The 23,262-nt window shown below is 31.4% G+C and overlaps 6 protein-coding genes across 8 annotated transcripts; 5 read left to right on the forward strand and 1 right to left on the reverse strand.

The window, feature by feature from the left end:
- Positions 1-2: 2 nt before the first annotated feature.
- LOC145743259 (uncharacterized) lies at positions 3-4,188 on the forward strand. Its single transcript, XM_082561181.1, has 10 exons — positions 3-397; positions 551-685; positions 761-2,227; positions 2,309-2,357; positions 2,469-2,824; positions 2,931-2,979; positions 3,059-3,156; positions 3,245-3,281; positions 3,359-3,732; positions 3,860-4,188. The coding sequence occupies exons 1-10, from the start codon at positions 62-64 to the stop codon at positions 3,887-3,889; spliced, it is 2,931 nt and encodes a 976-aa protein (XP_082417307.1). The 5' UTR covers positions 3-61; the 3' UTR covers positions 3,890-4,188.
- LOC145742305 (heparan sulfate glucosamine 3-O-sulfotransferase 1-like) lies at positions 3,884-5,842 on the reverse strand. The gene is made up of 4 exons (XM_082560087.1): positions 5,818-5,842; positions 5,627-5,705; positions 4,763-4,964; positions 3,884-4,634 (listed from the first exon to the last, which is right to left on the reverse strand). The coding sequence occupies exons 1-4, from the start codon at positions 5,840-5,842 to the stop codon at positions 4,128-4,130; spliced, it is 813 nt and encodes a 270-aa protein (XP_082416213.1). The 3' UTR covers positions 3,884-4,127.
- Positions 5,843-6,915: 1,073 nt separating this feature from the next.
- LOC145743262 (small ribosomal subunit protein eS24-like) lies at positions 6,916-7,489 on the forward strand. Its single transcript, XM_082561187.1, has one exon. The coding sequence runs from the start codon at positions 6,945-6,947 to the stop codon at positions 7,341-7,343; it is 399 nt and encodes a 132-aa protein (XP_082417313.1). The 5' UTR covers positions 6,916-6,944; the 3' UTR covers positions 7,344-7,489.
- Positions 7,490-7,626: 137 nt separating this feature from the next.
- LOC145743261 (TATA box-binding protein-associated factor RNA polymerase I subunit A-like) lies at positions 7,627-9,626 on the forward strand. 3 transcript variants are annotated; one of them, XM_082561184.1, is made up of 3 exons: positions 7,627-8,220; positions 8,286-8,364; positions 8,454-9,626. In XM_082561184.1, exons 1-3 carry the CDS (start codon positions 7,994-7,996, stop codon positions 9,492-9,494), a joined length of 1,347 nt encoding a protein of 448 aa, XP_082417310.1. In that variant the 5' UTR covers positions 7,627-7,993; the 3' UTR covers positions 9,495-9,626. The 3 variants fall into 3 exon arrangements, with proteins under 3 accessions (XP_082417310.1, XP_082417311.1, XP_082417312.1); XM_082561185.1 differs by having other exon boundaries at positions 7,627-7,866; positions 8,034-8,364; XM_082561186.1 differs by having other exon boundaries at positions 8,106-8,220; positions 8,258-8,364.
- A 4-nt stretch (positions 9,627-9,630) lies between these two features.
- On the forward strand, positions 9,631-17,633 carry LOC145743258 (protein virilizer homolog). Its single transcript, XM_082561179.1, has 13 exons — positions 9,631-9,829; positions 10,016-10,772; positions 11,189-11,373; positions 11,483-12,437; positions 12,520-12,684; positions 12,780-13,003; positions 13,146-13,366; positions 13,492-13,704; positions 13,800-13,925; positions 14,078-14,352; positions 14,449-14,542; positions 14,681-15,872; positions 16,009-17,633. The coding sequence occupies exons 1-13, from the start codon at positions 9,672-9,674 to the stop codon at positions 17,441-17,443; spliced, it is 6,000 nt and encodes a 1,999-aa protein (XP_082417305.1). The 5' UTR covers positions 9,631-9,671; the 3' UTR covers positions 17,444-17,633.
- A 633-nt stretch (positions 17,634-18,266) lies between these two features.
- On the forward strand, positions 18,267-22,114 carry LOC145741735 (solute carrier family 35 member F6-like). Its single transcript, XM_082559378.1, has 8 exons — positions 18,267-18,421; positions 18,576-18,678; positions 18,941-19,116; positions 19,319-19,542; positions 19,748-19,858; positions 20,613-20,841; positions 21,214-21,295; positions 21,422-22,114. The coding sequence occupies exons 1-8, from the start codon at positions 18,348-18,350 to the stop codon at positions 21,608-21,610; spliced, it is 1,188 nt and encodes a 395-aa protein (XP_082415504.1). The 5' UTR covers positions 18,267-18,347; the 3' UTR covers positions 21,611-22,114.
- Positions 22,115-23,262: the final 1,148 nt, after the last annotated feature.

The raw sequence follows: 23,262 nt of genomic DNA on the forward strand, positions 1-23,262 counted from the left end.
ATTTAATGTTTTAAACTGAAATAATATGAGTTAATGTGCAGTTAACTAAAACTGTGCCAACATGCAACGCAAAACTGCAACCGTTCATCCAAGCTTTTCCAAAAGATCATCTTCACCCCAGGACAACTTTTATCCCCAACAAAGTATGCAGAACAATCCCTCATCAAGTAAACCATACATGAAAACACACTGTTATACTCAAAGCAATGTTAGCCCTGCCGATGACCCTACTGATGTAGAAGAAAACTCTGTAAGTTATTCTATGATAAAAAAAACTCGAAAAATACGTCAACTGCAAGACATGAGATCTATAAATGATTGCGAGAGGGTTTTTATCAACAGAAAAAGAACATTGATGCAGAAAGCTAAGGAACTTGAACAAGCTACCGGTGCCATCGTAAGATTCCTTTTCAATCAAAAATTTTATTTCTATTTTACTATGAAAAAAAATTTACAACTTTAAAACACTAAGCATTGTATTGGTATTGCGAGTTAGGATCATTTTACATTTAAATTGTTTTAGTGTTTTAAAAATAATTTTATTTACTAGGTTACTGTAACTGTAAAATCACAAACTGGTGAAGTGTTTTATTTTGCAAATTCTCACGCCACCATAGCAGCTCTTGAAAGAAGTGGTTTGTTAACTTCTAATGCAACTCATGAAATGTCTTCCCTTCATTTAAAGGTGAGTGTGTTTTTAGTCAACAACTTTATTATAACTTTTTTGTAAAGATTTATGTTTTTTTTTTATTATTATCAGATACCTTCTGTGTTTTCCAACATTTCTGCTCATTCTATAAATACTTTTAATCCAATTACACCTAATATTGAGCGCAATCACACCATTAGAAGAGGTAGTACTTCAAGTCCAATTGTACAAAACTTTTCTCAAAATATGGAATCTACCCAAGCAATTAACAAACCAAAAGCAGTCTTACAAAAACAAAATGATACAGGTGTTTTAAGTTATCAGAATGCAAATCGATCATTAAAACGACAAACAGCATCCCCCAATCCCATAAATTTAGTGTTTGAATCAAAATCTCCCAAAAACCAGATAAAAGTTGTTTCGGCAATTTCTGTTCCATCTTCAACTTCAGATGAGTCTAGCTCCTCTAGTGATGACTCTTCTGAAGCATCATCATCTGAAAGTGACAGTGACGATGAAAACAATAAGATTGAGGTTGCTGACATCTCGACAAAACAAAATAAACTGCATAAAAATACTGCATCCACTGTCATAGATGCAGAAGTAGTTAAGGTATCATCAGAAGACGACAATGAAAATAATGATACTTCTTCTGATGAAAGCAATAATTCACCCAACAACAAAGATGTTAAATTATCAAATACAAAAAGCAATAAGTCAGCTGACAAGAAAATTGGTGATTTATTAGCAAAAAAATGCAGTGCTTCATCAAGTGAAGAAAATGCAGACTCATCATCTTCAGAAGAAGAAGATAGTGATGAGTCAGAAGATGAAACAAACAAAGAGTTATTGAAAGAAAACCAAAAAGCAAAAATTGAATGTGCTAAACCAAATAAAGATATTAAGTTGATTTCTAGCAGTGTAAAAGCGAAATTAAAGCCAAAGATTCCTGAAAACAAAAACATTTTAACTTCTCCGAAATTTTCTCCTTTTGTACCTCTAGCTGCTGCTAAAGCAAATGCTTTAAAAACACCATTAAGGGAAAGTTTGGGCAATAAGATAAAACCATCTGAAACTTCTGTTCAAAATGATCAACCAAAAGATTCTAACCAAAGCTTGTTTACAAATTTACCTTCTTGGACTTTACCCAATTTAGATAAAAAATCCAATTTAAGCGAGACAACTTTTACCAAAAAAGATTCGAATTTACTTTCTCCTAAGACAATAAACAGTTTTGAAGACAAAGTTGTTAATAAAAGTTCATTAAAAGTTAATGAAAAGAAAAGGCAATCAGTTAAATTTAACTGTTATTTTAATAAAGGTGAGGATTTATCGGCTCACTGTAAAAAGTATTTCGAGTATCACTTTTCCGATGAATTTCTTCAAAATAATGAAGCTTTTTCGAAATATGTCCTTAAACAAGAAAAGACAGCAAGAGGATGTGGAGTAATGGATGTTCTTCACCAACAAGATCCATTTAAAGTTTTGTCCACTGACTTGGCAAAACATGTTCCAAGAAAACTGTTTACTCATTTTATTTTGAACGCTTTGAAAGATTCAGAACACCTTACTTTTAAGGTAGTTTTAATATAAATTTCTGTATAATGGGTGTTTGTTAACTAAATCCTAAAAGTTAATTTTATTATGGATTTGTTGCAGGCAAACTATATCAGTAGAAAAATTCCATGGACTAAACCCAATGAATTTAGTAAGTTATTTATTTTTTAAGTATTTTCACATTACAAAACTGTTTCCATTAAAACTTTTTAAGTTTTAAAAATAAGTGATGTCTTTAACATGATTTATTGCTTGCCAATAGTTGCAAAAAAACGTTCGCTGTCGGAAAGTGATTTTCAAGACAGTAAAAAGATGAAAATGACTGATAATCCAAACGCAAAACCTGATCGAGGTTCCATGGACTTATTCCGATATTGTAAAAAATATTTCGAGTACTGTTTCTTGGACTCTACTTTGTTAGAAAATCCGCATTTAGCTGTGTATATAGCACAACAGGAAGACAATCTTAAGTCCTGTAATGTTTTATATATACTGAAAAGGTTTTGCATATTTACGCATCTAAAAAATGAGTTGCAAAACAAGTTGATATTGAAATCAAAAATCCTTGGTTTTTTAAAAAGTGCTCTAATGCGATCAACTGTATTGACATTTGATTCCGTAAGTAACCAGTTGTATATGTTTATGTTTAATAAAAATTGTTTGTCTTTTTTTTTTTGTACCAAGAGCACATTTATTGTCATTTTTTACATATATTTACATACAGGCGTGCACTATAAAACGAATATATCCTTGGAACAAGACAGCTTCTTGGCGTAAGTTTTCAAATAAACTCTAGGTTTTGTTAAAGTTATTGTTTAAATATACTTTTTAAAACTATTAAAATTATATTAGAGAAATGCAATAAAGATGGTTACACTGAAAAAAAAACTCAAAAAGATCCCAAGAAACTTTCAAAGAAAACAAGTGAAAAGAAACAAGCAGTTATAAAGGTGACAATTTAAAAAAGAAATTTGTTTTTGTATTGGTAAAAAAAGCTCAACTTAAAGTCTAATTTAAACTATTAATATATTTTATTAGAAAACAGTTAATCTACCGTCAACTTCAGCCATTTCAAGTAAGTTTATTTTTAACATATTTGCTATTATTATACACTTTATATAAATACTACAAAAATGTATATATTTTTTTTAGATAAGACACATGACGTTTCTTTAGCATCTCAAAAATATTTTATCGATTTGAAATCTAAACACCTTAAAAATATTTTAAAAAATCCAAATTTTGTCACCACCACAAAACTGGCAAAACTTAAAATGTATTGCCAAAAATATGTTGAGTATTGCTTTAGTCCCATGGGTCTTAAAAATGAGGCAAAATTTAATATTGAATTAAATGATATGGAAAAAACCGGGCAGTGTTTTACTCTGCGCCATCTCTTATACAATGTTCCTTTATTTTTCGAACTAAAAGAAAATGTAAGTTGTTTTTCAATGTTAAATGCCGAAATATTAATTGAACAGTCTTTGGAAAAAATGAAAAAATTGGAAACAAACAGGGATATTGAGGTAAATGTTACGGTTTAAAACATCTAAGTATAATATTTTTGTTTTTCGATTATTTTTATGTTTAAAACACACAAGAAATATCAGTGTACATGTAACTGGTTTAACTTTAATTTTTCCTTTTTTGCAGAACAACCAAATATACATTTTCCGAGTTTGAGAGTTTGTGATTTAAATTCAAGGTAATACTTGATATCTACAACATTTGTAAACTTTGAAGTGCAAGTTTTGTAGGTTGGTGTTTCAGTAGAAGTTGGATCATGAATTTTTACATTCTGCTAAAACACTGCAGCATGTTTTCCATAGTTGTATATTTGCTTTTTATTTTGTTGGTGCCTCAAAAACTTTTGGTGTTGCTTTATTTACAATTTTTTTAATTTTACTAAGCTATAAAGCAATTAATAAACAAAACGGTTCAATTTTTTATAACAGGGTCCTATAACAGGGTCCCTTTTAACATTTCCACCTTTAGTACGTTTTTTACTTGGAGGCAGGCATTCTTGTTTTTCTGTTTTCCAGTCTTTAAAGCAGTGAAAACTGGGAGATTCTTGATCCCTAACAAAATCCTGTGGTAACAACAACGTAGGGATGCCTAGAAATTTCTGTATCTTAACAAGAACCTTTCCAGGGTTGTTAAATAGCTCGAGCCCGTCAATTATCATCAAGTTACTGCTGTTAAAAACTTGAAGCCATCTTCTTAGATGTATTTCGTACAACCCGTTTGTGATTAACGTAGAAAGATAATCGTTTTTTAGCATTTCTTTGCTTATAAATTCCTCGTCTTCTTTGTGAGAACAAGCGTCGAATGTTTTGTTTATTTTAGGGTAATAAGCTTGGAAGTACGACTTAAATGTTTTGTACTTGCCCATACCGTTTGATGCATTAAAATCACGAAAACGCGCTACCTAAACATCGGTTTACCAATAAACAATTAGACCTTATTATTAATAACCATAAAAAGCTACAATATATGCCTAAATTTCATAATAACCCTAAAACCTATAAATTACTTAATAGTTAAATGCTATTGGACAGACAACAAAATACTAACCTCTTGTGCGTAATCGGAATAAACTCGAGCTACTGGATCACATAATATTAACAGTAATTTTACACCGGGGATCATGCTGTGTATTTTAAACGAAATGTCTACGGGAGGGTGAAGCGAATCGAAAAAATAACCCGGTGTTTTTTCCATACTTAATGTATTGTCTGGCGCAAGAGGCATGTTGTTTCTAAAAAAAGTTTTATTGATTGTTTTTTTAATAGTAAAATAATTTTCCTATTCCACTATCTTAAAAAAATATATATAAAAATTTTAAGTTTTGCTAAGTCTTTACAACCTGTATACATTTAGGTTTCCGTTTTTTTGAGTAAAAAAAAATTGTTCATGTTTTCCAACGCGTATCATGGGGTGCTTGCGTAAAAATGTTATCAAAGCTCCAGTTCCACATTTTTTCACGCCGATTCCTATAGTTTTAGGAAGATGTTTCGACAAATTCTAAACACAAGTAAATCGCGACTTTACCTACAACATCAGTAAATTATTGGATATTAAAAACATCATTGTATTTTAATTGGCAGCGTGGTGTAGTGGTAAGAACACTTGCTACACCACCTGATGTCGTGGGTTCAATCCCCACTGATCTCATGCTGTAGCGTCCTTGAGTAAGGCGCTATAAACGGTATAAACTCCTGCTGAGCCAGCACTTAATCAGCAGCATAGTTACTGGGCAATTATAATCTATAATATCCCAAACTGCCACAGGCAACTCGAGACTGGGTCGGAGTAACTGATGTTACTCTATGTTTAAGTCGCACATTTGACTTTCCCACATCGAGGATAAAGATATATACAAAAAAAAAAATTTGTACTTATATTACTTTGTTTGCGAACGAATTTTCTACTTCAATCCATTTCAACTTTCTTTCTTCGTGAATATTTTTGAGAGGCTTATCTGAACGTTGTTGTACACCTAAAATAAAAAAGGTTTAATAAGCTTAATTAAAAAAATTATATTAATTTATGTGTTATAGTATCTACTTAAGACTTCATAAAATTGTGCATTGATTACTATTTACACAAACCTGATTTTTGGATATAATAAAACATACATCCCAAGTTAATTACCGTTAGCAACGTTACAAAATAGTATTTAATGTAATTTTTTATCATAATTCTTTTATTGCCTAAAATACTGCAAAATTTTTTTTTATGTTTCTAAAAAACAAATATTTTTTACATTATTATTAGGCTATGCTATGAATTACTTATATAAATTGTAAATAGATAAATTTTAATTTAGAAAACATTTTTGGTTAGAACTAAATATTTGTGCAATTTTATTGCTTAATTTATAAGGTATAAAACGCTTATTAAATCTATTCTTTATATTTCTTGTTAGAAAATATGTTATTTTGAAATACCTTGTTCCAAACAAATAATAATAAAATAGTTGTAGTTGAGGTTTAATTCGTAGTTTAATTAAATAATATCAATATGGCCTTATTAAATAATTTCTAGTTTTTATTAAATGTAAGTCTTAAAATAAATTAAATATAAGATAAATCAAATCGCTTAGAAACTCAATTATTTTCTTTCAACTTGCAAATTATAATACCAAACAATTTTTCGTCATTTAAAAATACTTTTTTATTTTTAAAACATGCCGAGTTTAAGGTACTACAAAACTATTTTGTCTTTAGCCTTAACAACTCCAAAAAAGTCACATATAGCCTACTTAGTTGTAATTTTAAATAGAGATTTAACGCATGATTTTATCCACAATGGTCGAAAATTATTCAATTGTTTCGGTCATTTTTAAAAAGGGAAAAGGCATTATATTACAAAAATTGCTACCTACGTTTGTTTCTTAATCTTACACCCTTTGTGTAAGTATTAAATTATTTCATAATTGATGTGCCTTTATTATATTTATATAATATGACTAGGTAGGTAGATGCGCATAAATATTGAAAACTTTTGGTAATAATATGTATTACTTAAATATACATATTTTTAAAGCATTAATTGTTTTTGGATGTTATAATTTAAATATACTAGTGTGTTAAACTATTAAAAAGATAAATATGTATTTAAATGTGTATATTTGGGGATAAAAATTTTTAATCACAAATGGCGCTAAAGGGACACATGGGGCTTGAAAATCTTTTCTCGGCCTTTTTACTCGGTGTTGTAATAGAACGTGGTCAAAATGTCGGGAGCAGTAACGATCCGGACTCGAAAGTTCATGACAAATCGTCTTCTACAGCGTAAACAGATGATAGTCGATGTGCTTCATCCTGGCAAAGCCACTGTTAACAAATCAGTCGTGCGCGAGCAGTTGGCAAAAATGTACAAGACTACATCTGACGTCATCATCGCATTTGGATATAAAACCCAGTTTGGAGGTGGAAAAACAAGCGGGTTCGCATTAATTTACGATAACTTAGATTATGCTAAGAAGCACGAGCCTTATTACCGACTTGTTCGTCATGGACTGGCTGAAAAAAAGACGAAACCATCACGCAAACAGAGGAAGGAGAGACGAAACCGTCAAAAGAAATTGCACGGAACTGCAAAGGCAAAAGTTGTTGCTGGCAAAAAGAAGTAAAGTTAAAAGTACTTCTTGTTTTTTGCTTTTATTATGGTTTTGCATTTGTGATATATCTTTAAATTTTACATTACATTTAAAACTGCTAAGTGTATGTTGATATATTACATTTGTCAATTAATAAAAGCATAATATTAAATATAAAATAAGCTTGATTTTTTTGCAGAAATTATAATCTTACATAGATAAGTACAAAGTCAAAGAAGTAACAGTTTTGGTTTTAAGTAAATTATTTAAAATCAGATAAACAAAAAGAGATTTTGGTGAAAACCTACAGCAATGGAAACAAAATGCCAGCACCGTTTTTATTGTTTTGGGTTTCCACTACAGATCTTATAAAGCCTAGATGTATGTTTATTAAATAGACAGTTTAAAAATAAAACAAACCATACTAAATTTGTTTGGGTACACCTTTATTAAGGTGCTATGATGTAAAAGCTATGGGGATTGAACTCTTCAACCACAACACTATATGCTGCACCTTTTACTCTGTGAACTTCATCTTTACTATAATTTGAACCATGTATGCTATTTCATTTAAATAATTGTGTGTTTTTTTGCTCATTTAAAATGATATGCTTTTTTTAATTGTAACTTTTTCTTAAGCAAAAACATTTAGGTTATAAAATAGGATATAAATATGAAATATAATGGGTGGTAAAAAAAAGTTCAATTATTACTGCGTGCAAGATTTCCTAAAAACTGTGGCTCTCTATTTCGGAAGAACAGATTATCGAGATAAGATTTTCAATTCTTTTTATATACCCCATTGTGATCATTTTGGTGAAATACTATGGAAAGAGAAATCTAATCTTACAATTGTTCCTGCAAAAAAAGCAATTCTTCAGTTATTACGAGCAAAGCTTTTGAAGCATAAGTAAGGATTGCATTAAAACTGCCAATAATTGTTGTAGTTAAATAAATGTTTTTTTTTTATTTAAGGTGGGGGGATGCTTCACTACTGTTGCTAATCATTTGCCAATTTGACTGGAAAAAAAATTCCATCAACCATTTTGCGGAAGTAGGATCGATTTGTATTTTTGTTACAAACTATTTAACAGATATATTATTAAAAAGTATATTTAAAAGAATAACTTTTTAATATTTTAGATAGTTTGGCGAGTTGGAAATGAAGTAATATTTCACAATCCTAGAACATGTCGAGATCCTGAGGTAATATTAAAACACAAGCAAACAATGGGGTCCTTTTTATCTGCCTTGGACAATAATCATGTTAGATTGGAATATGCCTTCACTTTACTAGCCTCACAAAATTATATGAGCGCCTTCAACGAGCTAAAATACCATTCGTTGATTCAACATGCTACATCTAAACAACGAATAACTTCTGATATTTTGTTTTGGAATGAAACAATGGAAGCTTACTTATCCTTGATTAGTTATGTTTTATGGAAACTTTCATTGATGAATGGGTACAATGCAAATATGCAGGAAGAATCTTCACAGAATTTAGCAACGGACGTTTTAAGATATTTTGATAACGTTATTAAAAAACCTGGCTGTTGGGACATGTTTTTTCTAAAACATGCTGAAGTGTTACTCTTCTTTGGTGACTACGACAAGTTGGAATCAGACTTGGTAACTTATGCAGAAACTAATCCTGAAAATCCCAATGCATTAAAATATTTATATCTATTTTTAAAGAAGTTTTCTAAGACCAATAACAGACAATTAAAAATCTCAACGTTATCAAAGTTACAAAATTTATCACCGGCAGATTCATTAGTTGTTGATCTTTTTACTCTGCACTTTGAAGACTGGTGCAAAAGTTCTATTGAAAATAAAATTAATGATAAAAATTTAACCATAGCTGCCGAGGTACTTTTATCTATGTTAGATTACCCATGCTGGTCTGATAACATTGATTTATGGTTAAAATTAAAATCACTTTTCAAAGTTGCGAAAAATCAATTGTCAAAACCAAATTTAAAAACATTTAGAGAATCAATTTGGGTTAAAACTGAAAGAGACCAATGGTGGCCGCATTTATATTTTACCATTAATTCCCTGAATACTAACAATTTATGTTTATTGCAAGCGAAATATTATGTTTCAACAAAGTTACAATCCAAAAATTGTTTTTATAACAAAAAAGCTAGGAAAAAGTTAAAATTGTTAAAATGTGAATAGCACTTAAATATTCTAAACATTTAAAATTCTTTAACTTGTTTTATTGTAATTGTTGGATTTTTTTAAATTATTGTTACTAATTTTGGTGCTTTAAATTACAAATTTATCGCACTGTTTTTTATTTTTGTTTAGGTAAAATGTTTAAAAGTTAGGAATAAAAGTTAAATTGTTTAAAATATGAAATTGTTGTTTTGTGACACATTCTTGAAAGAAGGATTGGATGTAAGCGTTTCTGGAACATGGGCAGTTGTCGACTTTTCCTGTCCTGTTGTCCTCGAAGAAATTCAGATTGTTCCAAGGGGAGTCCGTGTTCATGATCAACTTTGTGCAGATGGGTATTATAAATGAGTGCATGTTTTAATCATTGTATAACATGTAAAATTATATAATCAATCAAAGTTTTTAGAGATTTAACATATGCATACTAATTTTTGTTTAAATATTTTGTGGTATTAACAGTTGTTATTTAAAAATAATATAAGATTGTAACTATCTTGTACTTATTTATTGTGTGTCCGTAGACAAATTGGAAGCACAGCACCGGGACAATTTCGCGTGGACTTTTTTGCTTCCGACATAAACAAGGACTTAACAAGCACTTTCGGAAGTCTTTGTACTCTCGATTTCAATGAGTCAAATCGCACGAGCGTTGTGCCACATTTAACGTTTCCAATTAATAAACTTTTGTGCACGGGATGGTATACTTCAATTACCATCGCTGTGTTTGGTGCCGAAGCCTCCGACACACAAGCTATTCAGGCAATTTGTGAGCGCAAAGAAAACGATGCTCGAAATAGCAGATCTCTATTGCCATCTAGTAGTAGTGGGGATTATCGTCGTGACAACAGAGACCACAAGATGGATAATTTCCGGGGTGGGCCAAATTTTAGTCACCCATCATCTCATTTCAACTTTAATCAAAAGAGAAACGAAAATTTGTCAACAATAAACAACGATCAGCGCAATTTCAATCGACACTCGAGTTATGAGGGAAGAGGATTTCGTGGAGGCCGTAGTCATGACAACTATCCTTATCATGACGAGAAAAACTTTCAGAAGCCGGGTTTACTTCCAACACCAGCCAGCTTGTCGAATCAAAACGACCCCAATTTTTCTGGGGAAAACGGTGAAAATTATCAAAATCACTTTGGCGATAAATCCGAGGGAGAAAACTGGCAAAGTAAAGATCATATGTATCCACCCAATGATAAACTTCTTGATAAAGATAAAAAACTGGACAAGTATGAAGAACAATATCAACTCGAAAGTAACACTGCGGTGGGTGATTGCTATTTTCCTGAAATTGACTTATTTATTTTCTATACAAAACTAATCAGAAAAATCTTGACTCAATGAATAAATGGTACAATTAAGGATTAAGCTATAAACTCTCTTTTTGAGATAGCCTGGAAATGTTACATACAAGTAATAAAAACAATGTAAACTTGTTTATATTTTGTTTTGGTGACTACTAAGCCAGTATTTTTTGTTGTTTTTGGTTTTCTAAGGTGATTTTGTATTTGCTAAACATAACTCAGATTACATATTTTTATATTTTATGCATTAGTAATAGGCAAAATATTCTAACAAATGAATATTCACGTTTATATGTTTTTAAAGGATATTTTTTTTCAAGTTCAAAATTGTTTTTAAATAACCACGCTTATTGTTTTAAATTAGTTATTTCTTGACAGAATGAAGATTCACATCCAGAGGGACAAATCGGGGAGGAGTGGGTTGGAGAAGAGGAAGAGTATGAGGAAATCAGTGAGGAGGAGGAGAACATGGAAGCGATGGTAGAAGAAGATCTTCTTCTCCCTCCTTCTATGATGAATTTTAATCCATTTGATATGGAGTTGTATCCACTTACATTTTACAGGTATTTCATTAAAATATATTTTTTAAACAACAATATCAATTAAGTAAATCTGGTTTTTGTATTTCTTAACTAAGCACTTTTAAAAACAGGCTTAAAAATTTTTTTGAAGGTCTCCTCAACTTTCGCCATTTGAAATTTTCACGAACAAACTTCAATCTGAAGAAGTAGAGACTGAAATTAAAAATGAAGAACTTCTAAAAGCCAACAAAAATGCAGATGAACTTAAAATGTTAATTGAATCCATGTTGAAAATTTGCCCAGTAAATATAAATGCAAGTAGTGAGGAAAAGTTGATCTGTGAAGTTAAGAACGGTGAGGAATTACATTGGGTTTCAAAGTTGGAGCAGCTAGTTCCACTTCTTGATAATGGACTAACATGTTTACTATATGCATCAAGGGAACAAAAAATTGACAACTGCACAATTCTAATAAGTTGGACAATGACGGCTCTTCAGCCTAACAATTCTCTTGCTAAGTTAATTGGAATCAATGTTCGGGCTATGAAAATTGGTATTAAACTTGTTCAAAAGCTTTGTGAAACCACATTCGAAATTACTGAAGCTTTGTACGACTGTGGTTTGGTCGATTGTTTGTTTGAAATCTTGAGTAACAAGCACGTTGCCTCATCTGTAAAAGTGGCTGCAATTAACAGCATAGACGCAATCACAAACTGGTCCCCTGTCATGAACTCATTTATGTTTGGAACAAGCCAAGTGCAACTGAACGAAAAATCAGATAACAAAACTGGGTATGCGAATTTGATTTCTCTGGCTCTTCAAAATCATGTTGCTCGTGTCGTGGCAGCTTTGGGAAAGCTTGCCCATAAATGCCACATCTATGAGTGCACCCATCGAGTTAAAACTCTTACTCAACAAATTGTTGTGGAGAAAATTCCGGAGGAATATTTACATGTTGAAGAGGAAGTGGAGGATGAAGAAGACGATGAGGAATATAATGAAGAGGAGGAGGTCGCAACTGCAGCGTCAGAAGCAGATCAGGAAGAAGAAGAAGATGTGGTCATGGAGGTGGAAGTTGCTGTCGCAGAGGAAAAAAATGACCAAAGGGTATTTTCATTAAAATATTTTGTTGCTAATAAATACTGCAGTAGTTCCATATTAAAAATTTATAATTTTTAAAATTTTGTAGACTATTACTTCTGATCAGAATTTAGAACTAAGAATTATAAATGAAAGTGGAAAGAGAAAGGTTATGGGTGTGGCAAGAAATTCCCACCAATCAGAATCAAGCATTTCATCCAATCAAACTACTTCAGGAAATCAAGGCATATCCAACAAAAGCACAGAGCCTGATGTAAGTATTTATATATGTTGAGTTTAAAGACCCAAGATAAAAGAGATTTAAAAAATTTTGCCCTTTTTTATTGAATTTTTCTTATTTTGTGTTAGGTTAAAGAAGGTGGTTTTGTATCCATGGATGCTGTTTTCGGGAACACAAACATAAAAGTTTCTGATGAGGAATTATGCGAGCTGGCGAGATGTGTGGAAGAAATTACAACAACTCTTAGTGATCCAAGTAAATTTATTAAACAATCACCCATTCATGTGTTTCCACTTTCAAAACAAACTAAAACCGAATCTGGAAATGACAAAGAGCTCACTACACTACTCAGGTAGTTTTTTTGATGATTAAATTTGTAAGTGGAACTTTTTACGATTTTTAATTTTAGCTGTAATGTAGTTTAAATGTTAATTGTTAAAAGCTTTTTATGGTTAACAAATTTAACGTAATATTGAATTGCACACTTTTTATAGATACATAGATGGCTGCGATGTTCTTGTTTCTATCCAAGCCCTACTGACCCTTCCTGTGGTGTCGGGACATTATCAACTATTTAAAGCCTGCAGTGATTTTTTTGAACAACTTATGAGCACACAAAAAGGGTTGTTGTATCTTGTTATCAACTCTGACATGGTGTTAAATTTAGTGCAACATCTTTTAAAGGCATCAACACATTTAGATGTTGAAACACCCGGTAAATTAAATTTTGTATCTGAAATAAAAGATTTTTAGTATCTTTTTTATGTTTTTTATCAATACATAAAGTAAATATCCAGTAAAGTTTGATTTTGAATCAAAAAACATCTTTAATTTCTTCAGGAACTCCTGGCTACCTTGGAACCAAACTAGCCTTTTATGTGCAGACAATGTGGGCAGTGGATCATATAGCTAGTATGTTGGAGTCAGGTGCAGAATGCGATGCAGTAGATGAGGAATTAGTTCATACTTTTAAGATTCTTTTCTCTCTGACTTACCCGGCCTTTGGGAAAAATTTTGTTAGCAAAGTTTTGTCAATGGATGACCATATCTCCGGTTTGTACCAAACTTTTATTACCATTGTTAGTGTTACTTATCAAACTTTAATTACTAGAGTAAAATGACATGTCGTAATATTATCATTTAAATAGGTGTTATAAGATGTTTATGGTTTCCCGCAAAACTAAGTGATCCCGATCCAGTTGTGGAGGAAAAGTTGGATGCAAATGTAGTAAAAGAGGAAGAAACAAATGATGAGAATGACAAAGACACTGGAGGTAAACTAAACTTTTTTTGTTAATTTATATTTTCTAATATTAAATTTACTTAAAATTCCCAGCTTACTTCATGCTGTAGTGTGTTTGTTATGAGCGCTTGGTTGGGTCACAGTTGGTTGATGTATTATTAATATTTACTCTTTATGGTTTAGATTTGACTTTCGCAAAAACAGATAAAGGACCACCGAAAACTTACCACCGGGTGGCAGTAAACCACTATGCCAGTTCGCTCCTACTGATGTTGTTACAACGTTCTGATGACATTAAGTTTATCTACAAACATATCAAGGATTTGCGACGGGCATGCTTGTCTACATCTCATGTTATTGCAAAATCTGAGGACATTAGTCTGTGGTTAAAACCCTTGGATATTAAGGAGTTATGTGGTACTGAAGCGGACATTGAAAAACTTATTGAACTTATAAAGGTAAATTTTTTAAAAACCATAGTAAAATCTTGAAACAATGGCATTTTTATATACTAAACAATCTGTATTTTTGCATTGTCATTATTTTTTGTGCAGATGGAATCAGCTAATCTTGAACCTTCAGCATTTATCAGTATTGGACCAGTTATCTGTTCTTCTCTGCGATTACTTTGTCATATTTGCTCAGGAGGTGGGTAGTTTGTACTTTATTTATATGCAAAAATTTTACCGTAAAAATAGATTGTATATATACTTAGTTTAACATATCCTAAAACACCTTATGTGAATATTAATTGCAATAGTTATTTTAAATGTTATATGTTAACAGACACACAAACAATTCGAAGCAGAATTGCTAAAATGTTTTCAGTTGGAGGCTTCAGTGTTTTATTGACTCTTATGTCAGATCTACATCAATGCCTTCAATATGCTTGCAAGGGAATCCATGCTGTCACATGTGCTTTACCTTTGACACTACACAACCTAATTGCATCGCTAATCAAAGCATCTTGTCATTTATTTTATCTCATGCTCTCATTTTTACTTGATGCTTCTGTGGATAGCAAAATGGCAAATAGCGAAAAAATTACTAAAGTTTTGGTTGCGATGTATTCAGATAGCTATCTAATGTTAAAACATACAAATGCTGTTTTGTTGGATGAAATCACTGACAAAGTGGTTTTAATTCTGGCTTTGTTTTTCTCGTATCCCACAACAGACAACAAACGCGCAACATCTGTTATTGCTGAGCTGTTAATATTTGCTGAGAGCCGATGTGATAATTTTTTATCTGCTACAACTCTGTTATCTCAGCTCTTACCCCTACCACTTCCAATAATTACACCTGACAATCCTCCAGAAAATGTGCGTGAAACTGCATTGGCAGCTTGTACCATGTGGAGTTCCATAATTAAACCACATCTTGATCACATTTGTTCAATTTTAGTGCCTCTGTCATCATCGACATCTGGTCCAATGATTAAACTTGTTGTGATCATTATTCAACAAATTATCGACTTGGCGCCTGACTTAGCATCCTCTGTGATATCGAAATATGTTGAGGATGTTGCACCTCTGTTAGTCAGCACTGTTATCACTGACGACATTGATCCAATCGCTGATGAGATATCCACAGAAAAGGAACTAATGCTTTCACCAGAGCAGATGACAGCTATCACCACTTTTTCTTACATTGTGTCCCTGCCTGCTGGCAAAGCCACTTTTATAACAATGATGTATGACAATGTACCTGGAATAATGGATACTTGGTTGTATGCAACAAACCTTGAAACACCTACGGAAGCTGCGGCTTCAATTTTACTTCTTGCTTCAGTTGTTGTAGATTGTAGTATAACCATGTTAACACAAAGCAACAATAATGAGAAGAAAATAACAAGTAACTTACCACCCTCTGATCATGTAAAAGCGATCACGGTTCTTGCTTTTGTACAGCTTTTCCATAGCTCTCCACTTGTATGTGATAGAGCTTTTAATGTTTTAAATATTCTGGTTTCTCAAAGGTAAGTTTTTTAAACATACATGCCTTATAAAATCCCCTTTGATTTAAACCAGCTTTATAAAATATCTTGGTAACCTATTAGCAGATTGTTTAACACCAAAAAAACTTTTTTAATATTTTTCCTTTTTTAATTTTAGTTCAACATGCTTATTCGTGCTTCAAGAACTTCAGAATAACCCAGAGGGTTTACACGCTGGTGTAGAGAATTTAAACAAAATCTATGATGCTACAGACACTAACTGTATCTCTGCCATGTACAACCTTACTCAGCTACTTGATATGCTAACTATATCCAATAAAACAAAGACGAGACCTTTTAATAATTCTCAATTAAAGGGAATATTGTGTAAGGATGATGGGATGCCATTAAAAGATCTGGAAAACAGAGTAAAACAATCACTTATTTCTGGTAAATTCTTTCAACCAAATGTTGAAATTCTGGAGTCTGTAATTGACAGTTTGTCTTCATACAATCAAGGTTTTAATGTTATTATAAGTGAAGATATTCCTGTAAAACAAAGCGAAGTTGTCGAATTTACAAATATTTCTCTAACGGAACAATTCAAAAACCGAGAAGTGTTTCGATTGGGAACTGATGATTCCTTTCTTCAAACAAGACTTTCGATAACAGGACCAAGTTTTTCTAAAAACCAAAAAACGTTGTTGCTCAATGCAAAAGACGAACGAGTTGTGCAGTGTGACCTGATAGCAACTGCTGAGAAGTTTTGCCCAGGGTACAATCTTGAGGAGGAAATTTTAAAAGTTGCAAAATCTTCCGGACTTCAACACAATGACGAAGAATCAGAGGCTGCACTGCTGCGCAGACAACAAAAACTTGAAAGCTATACTGCTAGGATGGGAAAAACATTAACATTTATGAAAAGATCACATGGTCTATTGGTAACCCAACAGCGAACATGTCGAGGGCGTGGTCGTGGTAACCCGATAAATCGTCCATTTGATTTATTCCGTCATCGAAAACAAAACACAAGCCGACCTCCATCTATGCATGTTGATGATTTTCTTGCAGCTGACGAGGAACAACAGAAAAACGAGCGTGAAGGAAACTTTAAATCGCCCCCACCACCGCCTGTCACGTCCCAACGACGACCCCCCTTGCAAACATTCAAGCGAGAGTTTACTCCAAGGGGACGCGGTAGGGGTGGACGAGGACGGGGCCGAGGAGACTTTCGATTTTCACGAGGTAGTTACAACAGCCCGACTTCGAGCGAAAACTCGAGTAAATTTCGCTCAAAATCATCACCAGTGAATATTCGAGGTCGAAGTAACGACCGATTCCGTGGAAACAGAACTTCAATTACCAGTCGTCTCGGTTTCTCACCACGCGAGGGGTTTAAAACTAACAAATCCGAAATTTCGTCTTGGGGAGGACACTCGCGGGCATTTTCGCAGAGTGGCTTGTCTACTAGAGGCAGAGGGTGGTCAAAACCTTCCCCGAAAATAGTGGGACGAGGATCTTACTCTAACCAAGGAAAATCGTGGTCAGGAACACGTAGAGGGCGAGGTTATGGAAAACCCCGCGGAAAACATATTCGTTCTTTCACGAGATAAATTTTTTAACTTGTTTAAGTTCACATCTGTGTGTTTTTATAATATTTTGTTGTTTTTTTAAATATTTTCTCTCTAGATAGTTTGCATAGAAACTATTTATAACTTAACTTGATGTATACAAGCAAAATAAATCTTTTTGAACATTGTACTGCTCTGTTGTGTTGTTGTTTTAACAATAAAATAATTTCGATTTTTAATGTGTTATTTAAAATGTTTAAGACTAGGTAATTCAAGGATCCAAGTGTATTAAGTGGCTTCTGGTAGAATTTATGATCAAAATTAACAATATTTTTACTCGAGTTAAAGGGTACTAGTCGTGTAACTAATATAAATAGGCTAAAAATCGTGCTTCTTTATTATAGAACATTAAAAAGTTAAAAAAATGATGACTAGTGATTGTAAAACATTATTACAGCCAAAATGACTTGGAACTGCTTTCTACCCAGTTTCTAAAGTAAATTTAAGAGATATTTTTAGATATAATAAAAATATTTTCATATACCTACCGTTGTCTTTGAGGATAAAAAAAATCCTTTTGTAGTTGTTGTTGGATACGCTTCGGTTAGTTCATGTGACCAATATTTTTTTGTTACGCTTGCTAAAATTCGTTCATGTTTGTTCTTTGTAGTAAAACGGAACTTTTTTATTAAAATTAAAAAAAAGTTTTTTTTTTGTTTTAGAAACATTAATTTTACCCGCAGAGATGACATATATATTAAGTAATTTGTATTAAAAAAATTTTTCATTCGTTGTCTGTTTATAAAAGGTTTACAATTTAATACATAGTTAGCTTAAGCTGGCAGGCTGGGGTTCTGCATTGAATTAAAATAAAATATAAACGTGTTTTTTTGCAGGTTTTTATTTTTTTATTTTTTTTTAATCAGTGTTAAAAAGAAAAACAAAAATGTGGTCACCATATCAGCTTGCAATTGCCGTGGGAATGGTGATAACGGGATCTATAAACACTCTTGCAACAAAGTAAGACATTTTTTAGTAGGCAATTAAATTTAAAAAATTCTTTTTTGTATGTAGCGGTTATTTGCCAAAGTGTGTCAGCATTAAAATATATAATTTTTTTTTGTTGTTTATTAAAATATCATTAAACACAAAGTTAACCCATTTTTTAATGTAGATGGGCTGACAAACAGTGTGCACATGGATCTGATGCCACCTTTGAAGATGAAAGTTGTAAACCTCCTGGGTCGGGGCATGCTTTTCAACATCCTTTTCTTCAGGTAAGCAGTTTTTATTTTAAATGTTATGTTACCTAAATATGATTGTGATTCACATTTGTAAATATGTTTTGTATATATAGCATATAGGCTACTTAATTTAAATTTTGTAACCATTTTTGGCATAGTCATGGTTTATCTTTTGTTGGGTAAAAATAAAAGCAATTTTATTATTTTTAATAGCCCTATTTATTTACTCACATAATATTTTGTTATTTGTAAAATGTAAAACCTAAATAATATATATAATCCTTTTAATTTTTAGGCTGTTTGTATGTTTATCGGTGAATTTTCATGTATTATTGTATTCCAAATTATGTATTTTTACCGGAAGCGAAAATATAAAAGCCACCCAGAAGACATTAACATGGGAAACCAAAATTTTAGTCCGTTTTTATTTTTGGGTCCTGCTACTTGTGATATGACAGGGACGTCCCTAATGTAAGATTATTAGGCTTCAAATCAATTTTAATTAAAATAATTATTATTATATTTAAAAAAGTTAAAAACTTATAGGTATATTTTAAGGCTATAAAAACATCTGTATTTGAATTTTGTGCATTTTTATTCACAATTGTAAATTTTATTTTTGGCTGATACTATTCATATACGTTAGTTTACTTTACTGAAACATAAATTTTAGGTACATTGGATTAAACTACACCTATGCATCAAGCTTTCAAATGCTGCGAGGTGCCATTATTGTTTTTACTGCTCTTTTATCTGTTGCTTTTCTGAGGCGATCCATTACAAATAAATCTTGGCTTGGAATTGCTATGGTTATTGTTGGTCTTACTTTAGTGGGAGTCTCTGACATTGCTTTCAATAACCCAAGCGAAGGATATGGAATCAATGAAATTATTACAGGTACACACTGTCCTGTTTCTGTGATAGAATAAATTTACAGATATTTTAAATAAAAACAAAACTTTTTATACATTTTAATACAACTAATTTTTGTGTAATAAATAATTTATGCAATGCTCTTTAATGAATTTATTTCTTTAACATTAGTTAGCCTACAAATAAAAGTATGCATTAAAAATTTTGAAACTTTATGTTGATATTTTAGGAGATTTAATTATATTGGTTGCTCAAGTTATAAGTGCTGTTCAGATGGTTGTTGAAGAAAAATTTGTAAACGGAAAAGATATTCATCCCTTGCAGGCTGTTGGTTGGGAAGGTAAATACATTTATATTAAATAAATTCAGCTTAATGTGTGTACACAATAATCTGTTAAATAGGGGTTACTGTAAAATTTATATTAACAAACTTATAAACTGTTTTAATTAATGCCATACATTTAGTTTAATTAACACTTTAAATGTCATAAGACTTTTTTGGAATTATTCTTACCAAAGTCACGTTTTTTTGTGTTAATTTGGCAACAAAAGTGCTGAATAGCAACTTCTGGGCTTCCTAATAAATGATTTGTAATTTTAAGTGCCAAGACTAGCACTTTACATGTTATTCGTAAAGAAATTTATGACTCATGTGATCTATTGTGTTTAAGGGTTTTATTACAACTATAACATTTTTACAACTGATTACCACATTTTTGTTTGAAGAATATAAAATTTTAATTAGTTGGTTTGTTTTTTGATTTAAGTTTTTTAATAAAAGTTTATTAAAAATTAGTTTGTTTCGAGTTTTGCATTTCATGTTTGGTAAATTTAAAAGATTAATTATTATTGAACTGTAATTTATAACGTCATTTCCTTTTTGGTTTTAAAATTGACTTTATGTGGGATTATGCATCGTAGGTTCATAATAATTTAAAAAAACAATTCAAAACACCCAATAGGAAAATATATATAAATACCTGTAAATGTTAAAAATTGCCAAAGGGGTTTTATGAGGTTTGAAACTATATGCTTGACAAGATTCCAACGTAATTGTTAAGGATTATTTTTTAAATTAAAATCTTATTTTTCAGGATTTTTTGGAATGACAATTCTTGGTGTACTCCTTATTCCAATGTACTACATTCCAGCAGGGGAGTTCAGTGGAAACCCACGGGGTGTATTGGAAGATGCGATCGACGGTTTAAGTCAAATCGGACAAAACTCGACTCTTGCTATTGCTCAATTAGGCAGCATTTGCAGCATTGCCTTCTTTAACTTCTTCGGAATCAGTGTCACCAAAGAACTAAGTGCAACTACAAGGTTATTATTTAGAAAATCGGTTAAGTTTATCTTAGTATAAAAGTTAACTAAAAATACTGGTTTTACATGTAGTTGAATCTTAATAAAAGTTGAAATTACTATTTAATGGGCAAAGGGTTGAATAAAATTAAATTTAATAAATTTGATATAATTTCAAATGTGTAAGTACATGTCTAAAAAAGTTTTAGTTGTAGAATATTTTAAATATTAAAGTTGTTAGGTAAAATATTCCTGTCTTTAGAAAGAATATCTAATCACGCCTATTTATGCCTATTTTATCCCAAATGATTTCTTTTTATATTTTAACTTGTTTAGAATTAAAAAATAAAACTTTTAACTAAGGGCTTGTAGCATAAATACAAATTTGTTTAGAATGGTATTGGACAGTATTCGTACCTTAGTTATATGGGGAGTCAGTCTTGCTGTGCAGTGGGAAGAATTCCAGTATCTACAGGTAACTTTTTTAATTCTAAGAAGATGTAACATTTTGAAAAATTAAAAAACATATTTTTGTATTTTTTTATTTATACTCAATACTGTAATATTTTTGCAACTTTATAAAATTTTATTATTTATCAAGGTTATTGGATTTGTGATTTTAATTGGAGGAACTGGAGTTTACAACAACCTCATTCCTATCCCGTGTCTTACATCATCTGCTCCTCCCAATCTTTCAACCAACGTCGAAGAAGAAGAAGAAAGAAAATTTGAGGACTTCAGTGAAAAAACTCCACTTCTCTACGACACACAATCTAACCAGGAAGCTTAAAATACATAAATTGGATGTCTGGAATCTTTTAACACTGAATTGAAAATAAAAAATATGATTTTACAATTATGTTTAAAAAAATGTTACAAGTTATATATATACTTGTTTTTTATGCTGTTGCTTTTATATATTTTTATAACAGTAATAAAACATGAAGGGATTTTAAACCAAAAATGTTTTGTAAAATTGTAATTGGCTTATACTAAATCATCACTGTAATTAGTGTACTCCTTACATGATATAATCATATAATCGAAACATCGTTTTTAGCATATACTAATAATGTTTTTGCTTTTTTTTACCGCTATTCCACACCAAAGCGTTTGTTTTAGAATTTTAAAGAAAGTGCAATTTTATTTAGTTTTGCCGTTTTTACTAACTTCAGAATTAAACGGAGTTATTTTAGGTTTATGTCAAATAACACTAAAAATGCATTGTATACGAAGTGTACTTGATATATTTTAACTGATTTTATTGTTTTATATGTAAATAAACATATCGTACATTAAAAAATTGTAATGAAATAACGGTCGTGTGTTTATAATAACTTAAATGTAATTTACTTCGTTCCTTGTCGGAAAAAATAGATTCACAACTGCTCTATTTATTGCAATTGGGATTTATTGATAATATCACGCAATTAGTTTTAATGGACATTTCAAACGACCGAAATAAATGAACTTAAAACATTTACGTAGACAGTTCCTACGTCACTATTTTAATTAACAATGTTGACCCCCATTAGTGTTCAATCGCCTTTACCTTTCTAATGGGCCGCTTGCTAAAAGTCGAACGAGAATGACATATTAATAATTTTCAACAAAGGTGTAGACAGTATTTAGTAATATTAAGCAAACAGTGACAGAGCATTGTAAATTTTACCTAAATGATATTACAAGTTGTAGGATTAAAAAAAATGTTTTTAGTGAAAAACTACGTTGTGCGGTTGATGATTACTCTGTTGCTCATAGGTAAACTTAAAACCTTAACAAATCTTCTTGCTTAAAATTGTTTGATTAAAAATTAGCATTATTTTAATAATTGTCTTTTTCGTTTCTGGAACCCGACCTAAAAAAAAAATTTTTCTACAGGGTTTCCGTGTCTGAATGCGCAAATCAATAGCTTTAATACTTTAGATGCTACTGGAAACACTTTTCAAGGCAACGTTCAACAATTAAGAACAACAACATTAAATAATGGTAGAGCACCAGCAACAACAACAATAAAAACAACGACATTAAATAATGGTAGAGCACCAGCAACAACAATAAAAACAACGACATTAAATAATGGTAGAGCACCAGCAACAACAACAATAAAAACAACAACATTAAATAATGGTGGAGCACCAGCAACAACAACAATAAAAACAACGACCCTAAATAATGGTAGAGCACCAGCAACAACAACAATAAAAACAACGACACTAAATAATGGTAGAGCACCAGCAACAACAACAATAAAAACAACGACATTAAATAATGGTAGAGCACCAGCAACAACAACAATAAAAACAACGACACTAAATAATGGTAGAGCACCAGCAACAACAACAATAAAAACAACGACATTTAATAATGGTAGAGCACCAGCAACAACAACAATACAAACAACGACATTAAATAATGGTAGAGCACCAGCAACAACAACAA

This window comes from Corella eumyota, chromosome 2 (assembly GCF_963082875.1).
Source record: "Corella eumyota chromosome 2, kaCorEumy4.1, whole genome shotgun sequence".
Taxonomy (NCBI): Eukaryota; Metazoa; Chordata; class Ascidiacea; order Phlebobranchia; family Corellidae; genus Corella; species Corella eumyota.

Bases quoted from the DNA above. Each gene is read 5' to 3' on its own strand.
- LOC145743258 (XM_082561179.1), top strand. From the start codon at position 9,672: ATGAAATTGTTGTTTTGTGACACATTCTTGAAAGAAGGATTGGATGTA. The intron at 11,374-11,482 runs GTATTTCATTAA...ATTTTTTTGAAG, and splicing joins TATCCACTTACATTTTACAG to GTCTCCTCAACTTTCGCCAT. The intron at 12,685-12,779 runs GTAAGTATTTAT...ATTTTGTGTTAG, and splicing joins ACAAAAGCACAGAGCCTGAT to GTTAAAGAAGGTGGTTTTGT.
- LOC145743262 (XM_082561187.1), top strand. From the start codon at position 6,945: ATGTCGGGAGCAGTAACGATCCGGACTCGAAAGTTCATGACAAATCGT.
- LOC145741735 (XM_082559378.1), top strand. From the start codon at position 18,348: ATGTGGTCACCATATCAGCTTGCAATTGCCGTGGGAATGGTGATAACG. The intron at 18,422-18,575 runs GTAAGACATTTT...TTTTTAATGTAG, and splicing joins ATAAACACTCTTGCAACAAA to ATGGGCTGACAAACAGTGTG. The intron at 21,296-21,421 runs GTAACTTTTTTA...TTATTTATCAAG, and splicing joins AAGAATTCCAGTATCTACAG to GTTATTGGATTTGTGATTTT.
- LOC145743261 (XM_082561184.1), top strand. From the start codon at position 7,994: ATGGGTGGTAAAAAAAAGTTCAATTATTACTGCGTGCAAGATTTCCTA. The intron at 8,221-8,285 runs GTAAGGATTGCA...TTTTTATTTAAG, and splicing joins GCAAAGCTTTTGAAGCATAA to GTGGGGGGATGCTTCACTAC. The intron at 8,365-8,453 runs GTAGGATCGATT...TTAATATTTTAG, and splicing joins CCATCAACCATTTTGCGGAA to ATAGTTTGGCGAGTTGGAAA.
- LOC145743259 (XM_082561181.1), top strand. From the start codon at position 62: ATGCAACGCAAAACTGCAACCGTTCATCCAAGCTTTTCCAAAAGATCA. The intron at 3,157-3,244 runs GTGACAATTTAA...ATATTTTATTAG, and splicing joins AGAAACAAGCAGTTATAAAG to AAAACAGTTAATCTACCGTC. The intron at 3,733-3,859 runs GTAAATGTTACG...CCTTTTTTGCAG, and splicing joins AAACAAACAGGGATATTGAG to AACAACCAAATATACATTTT.
- LOC145742305 (XM_082560087.1), bottom strand. From the start codon at position 5,842: ATGTTTTATTATATCCAAAAATCAG. The intron at 4,965-5,626 runs GTTCGCAAACAA...AACTTTTTTTAG, and splicing joins TGGATTGAAGTAGAAAATTC to AAACAACATGCCTCTTGCGC. The intron at 4,635-4,762 runs GTCCAATAGCAT...ACCGATGTTTAG, and splicing joins AGGTTAGTATTTTGTTGTCT to GTAGCGCGTTTTCGTGATTT.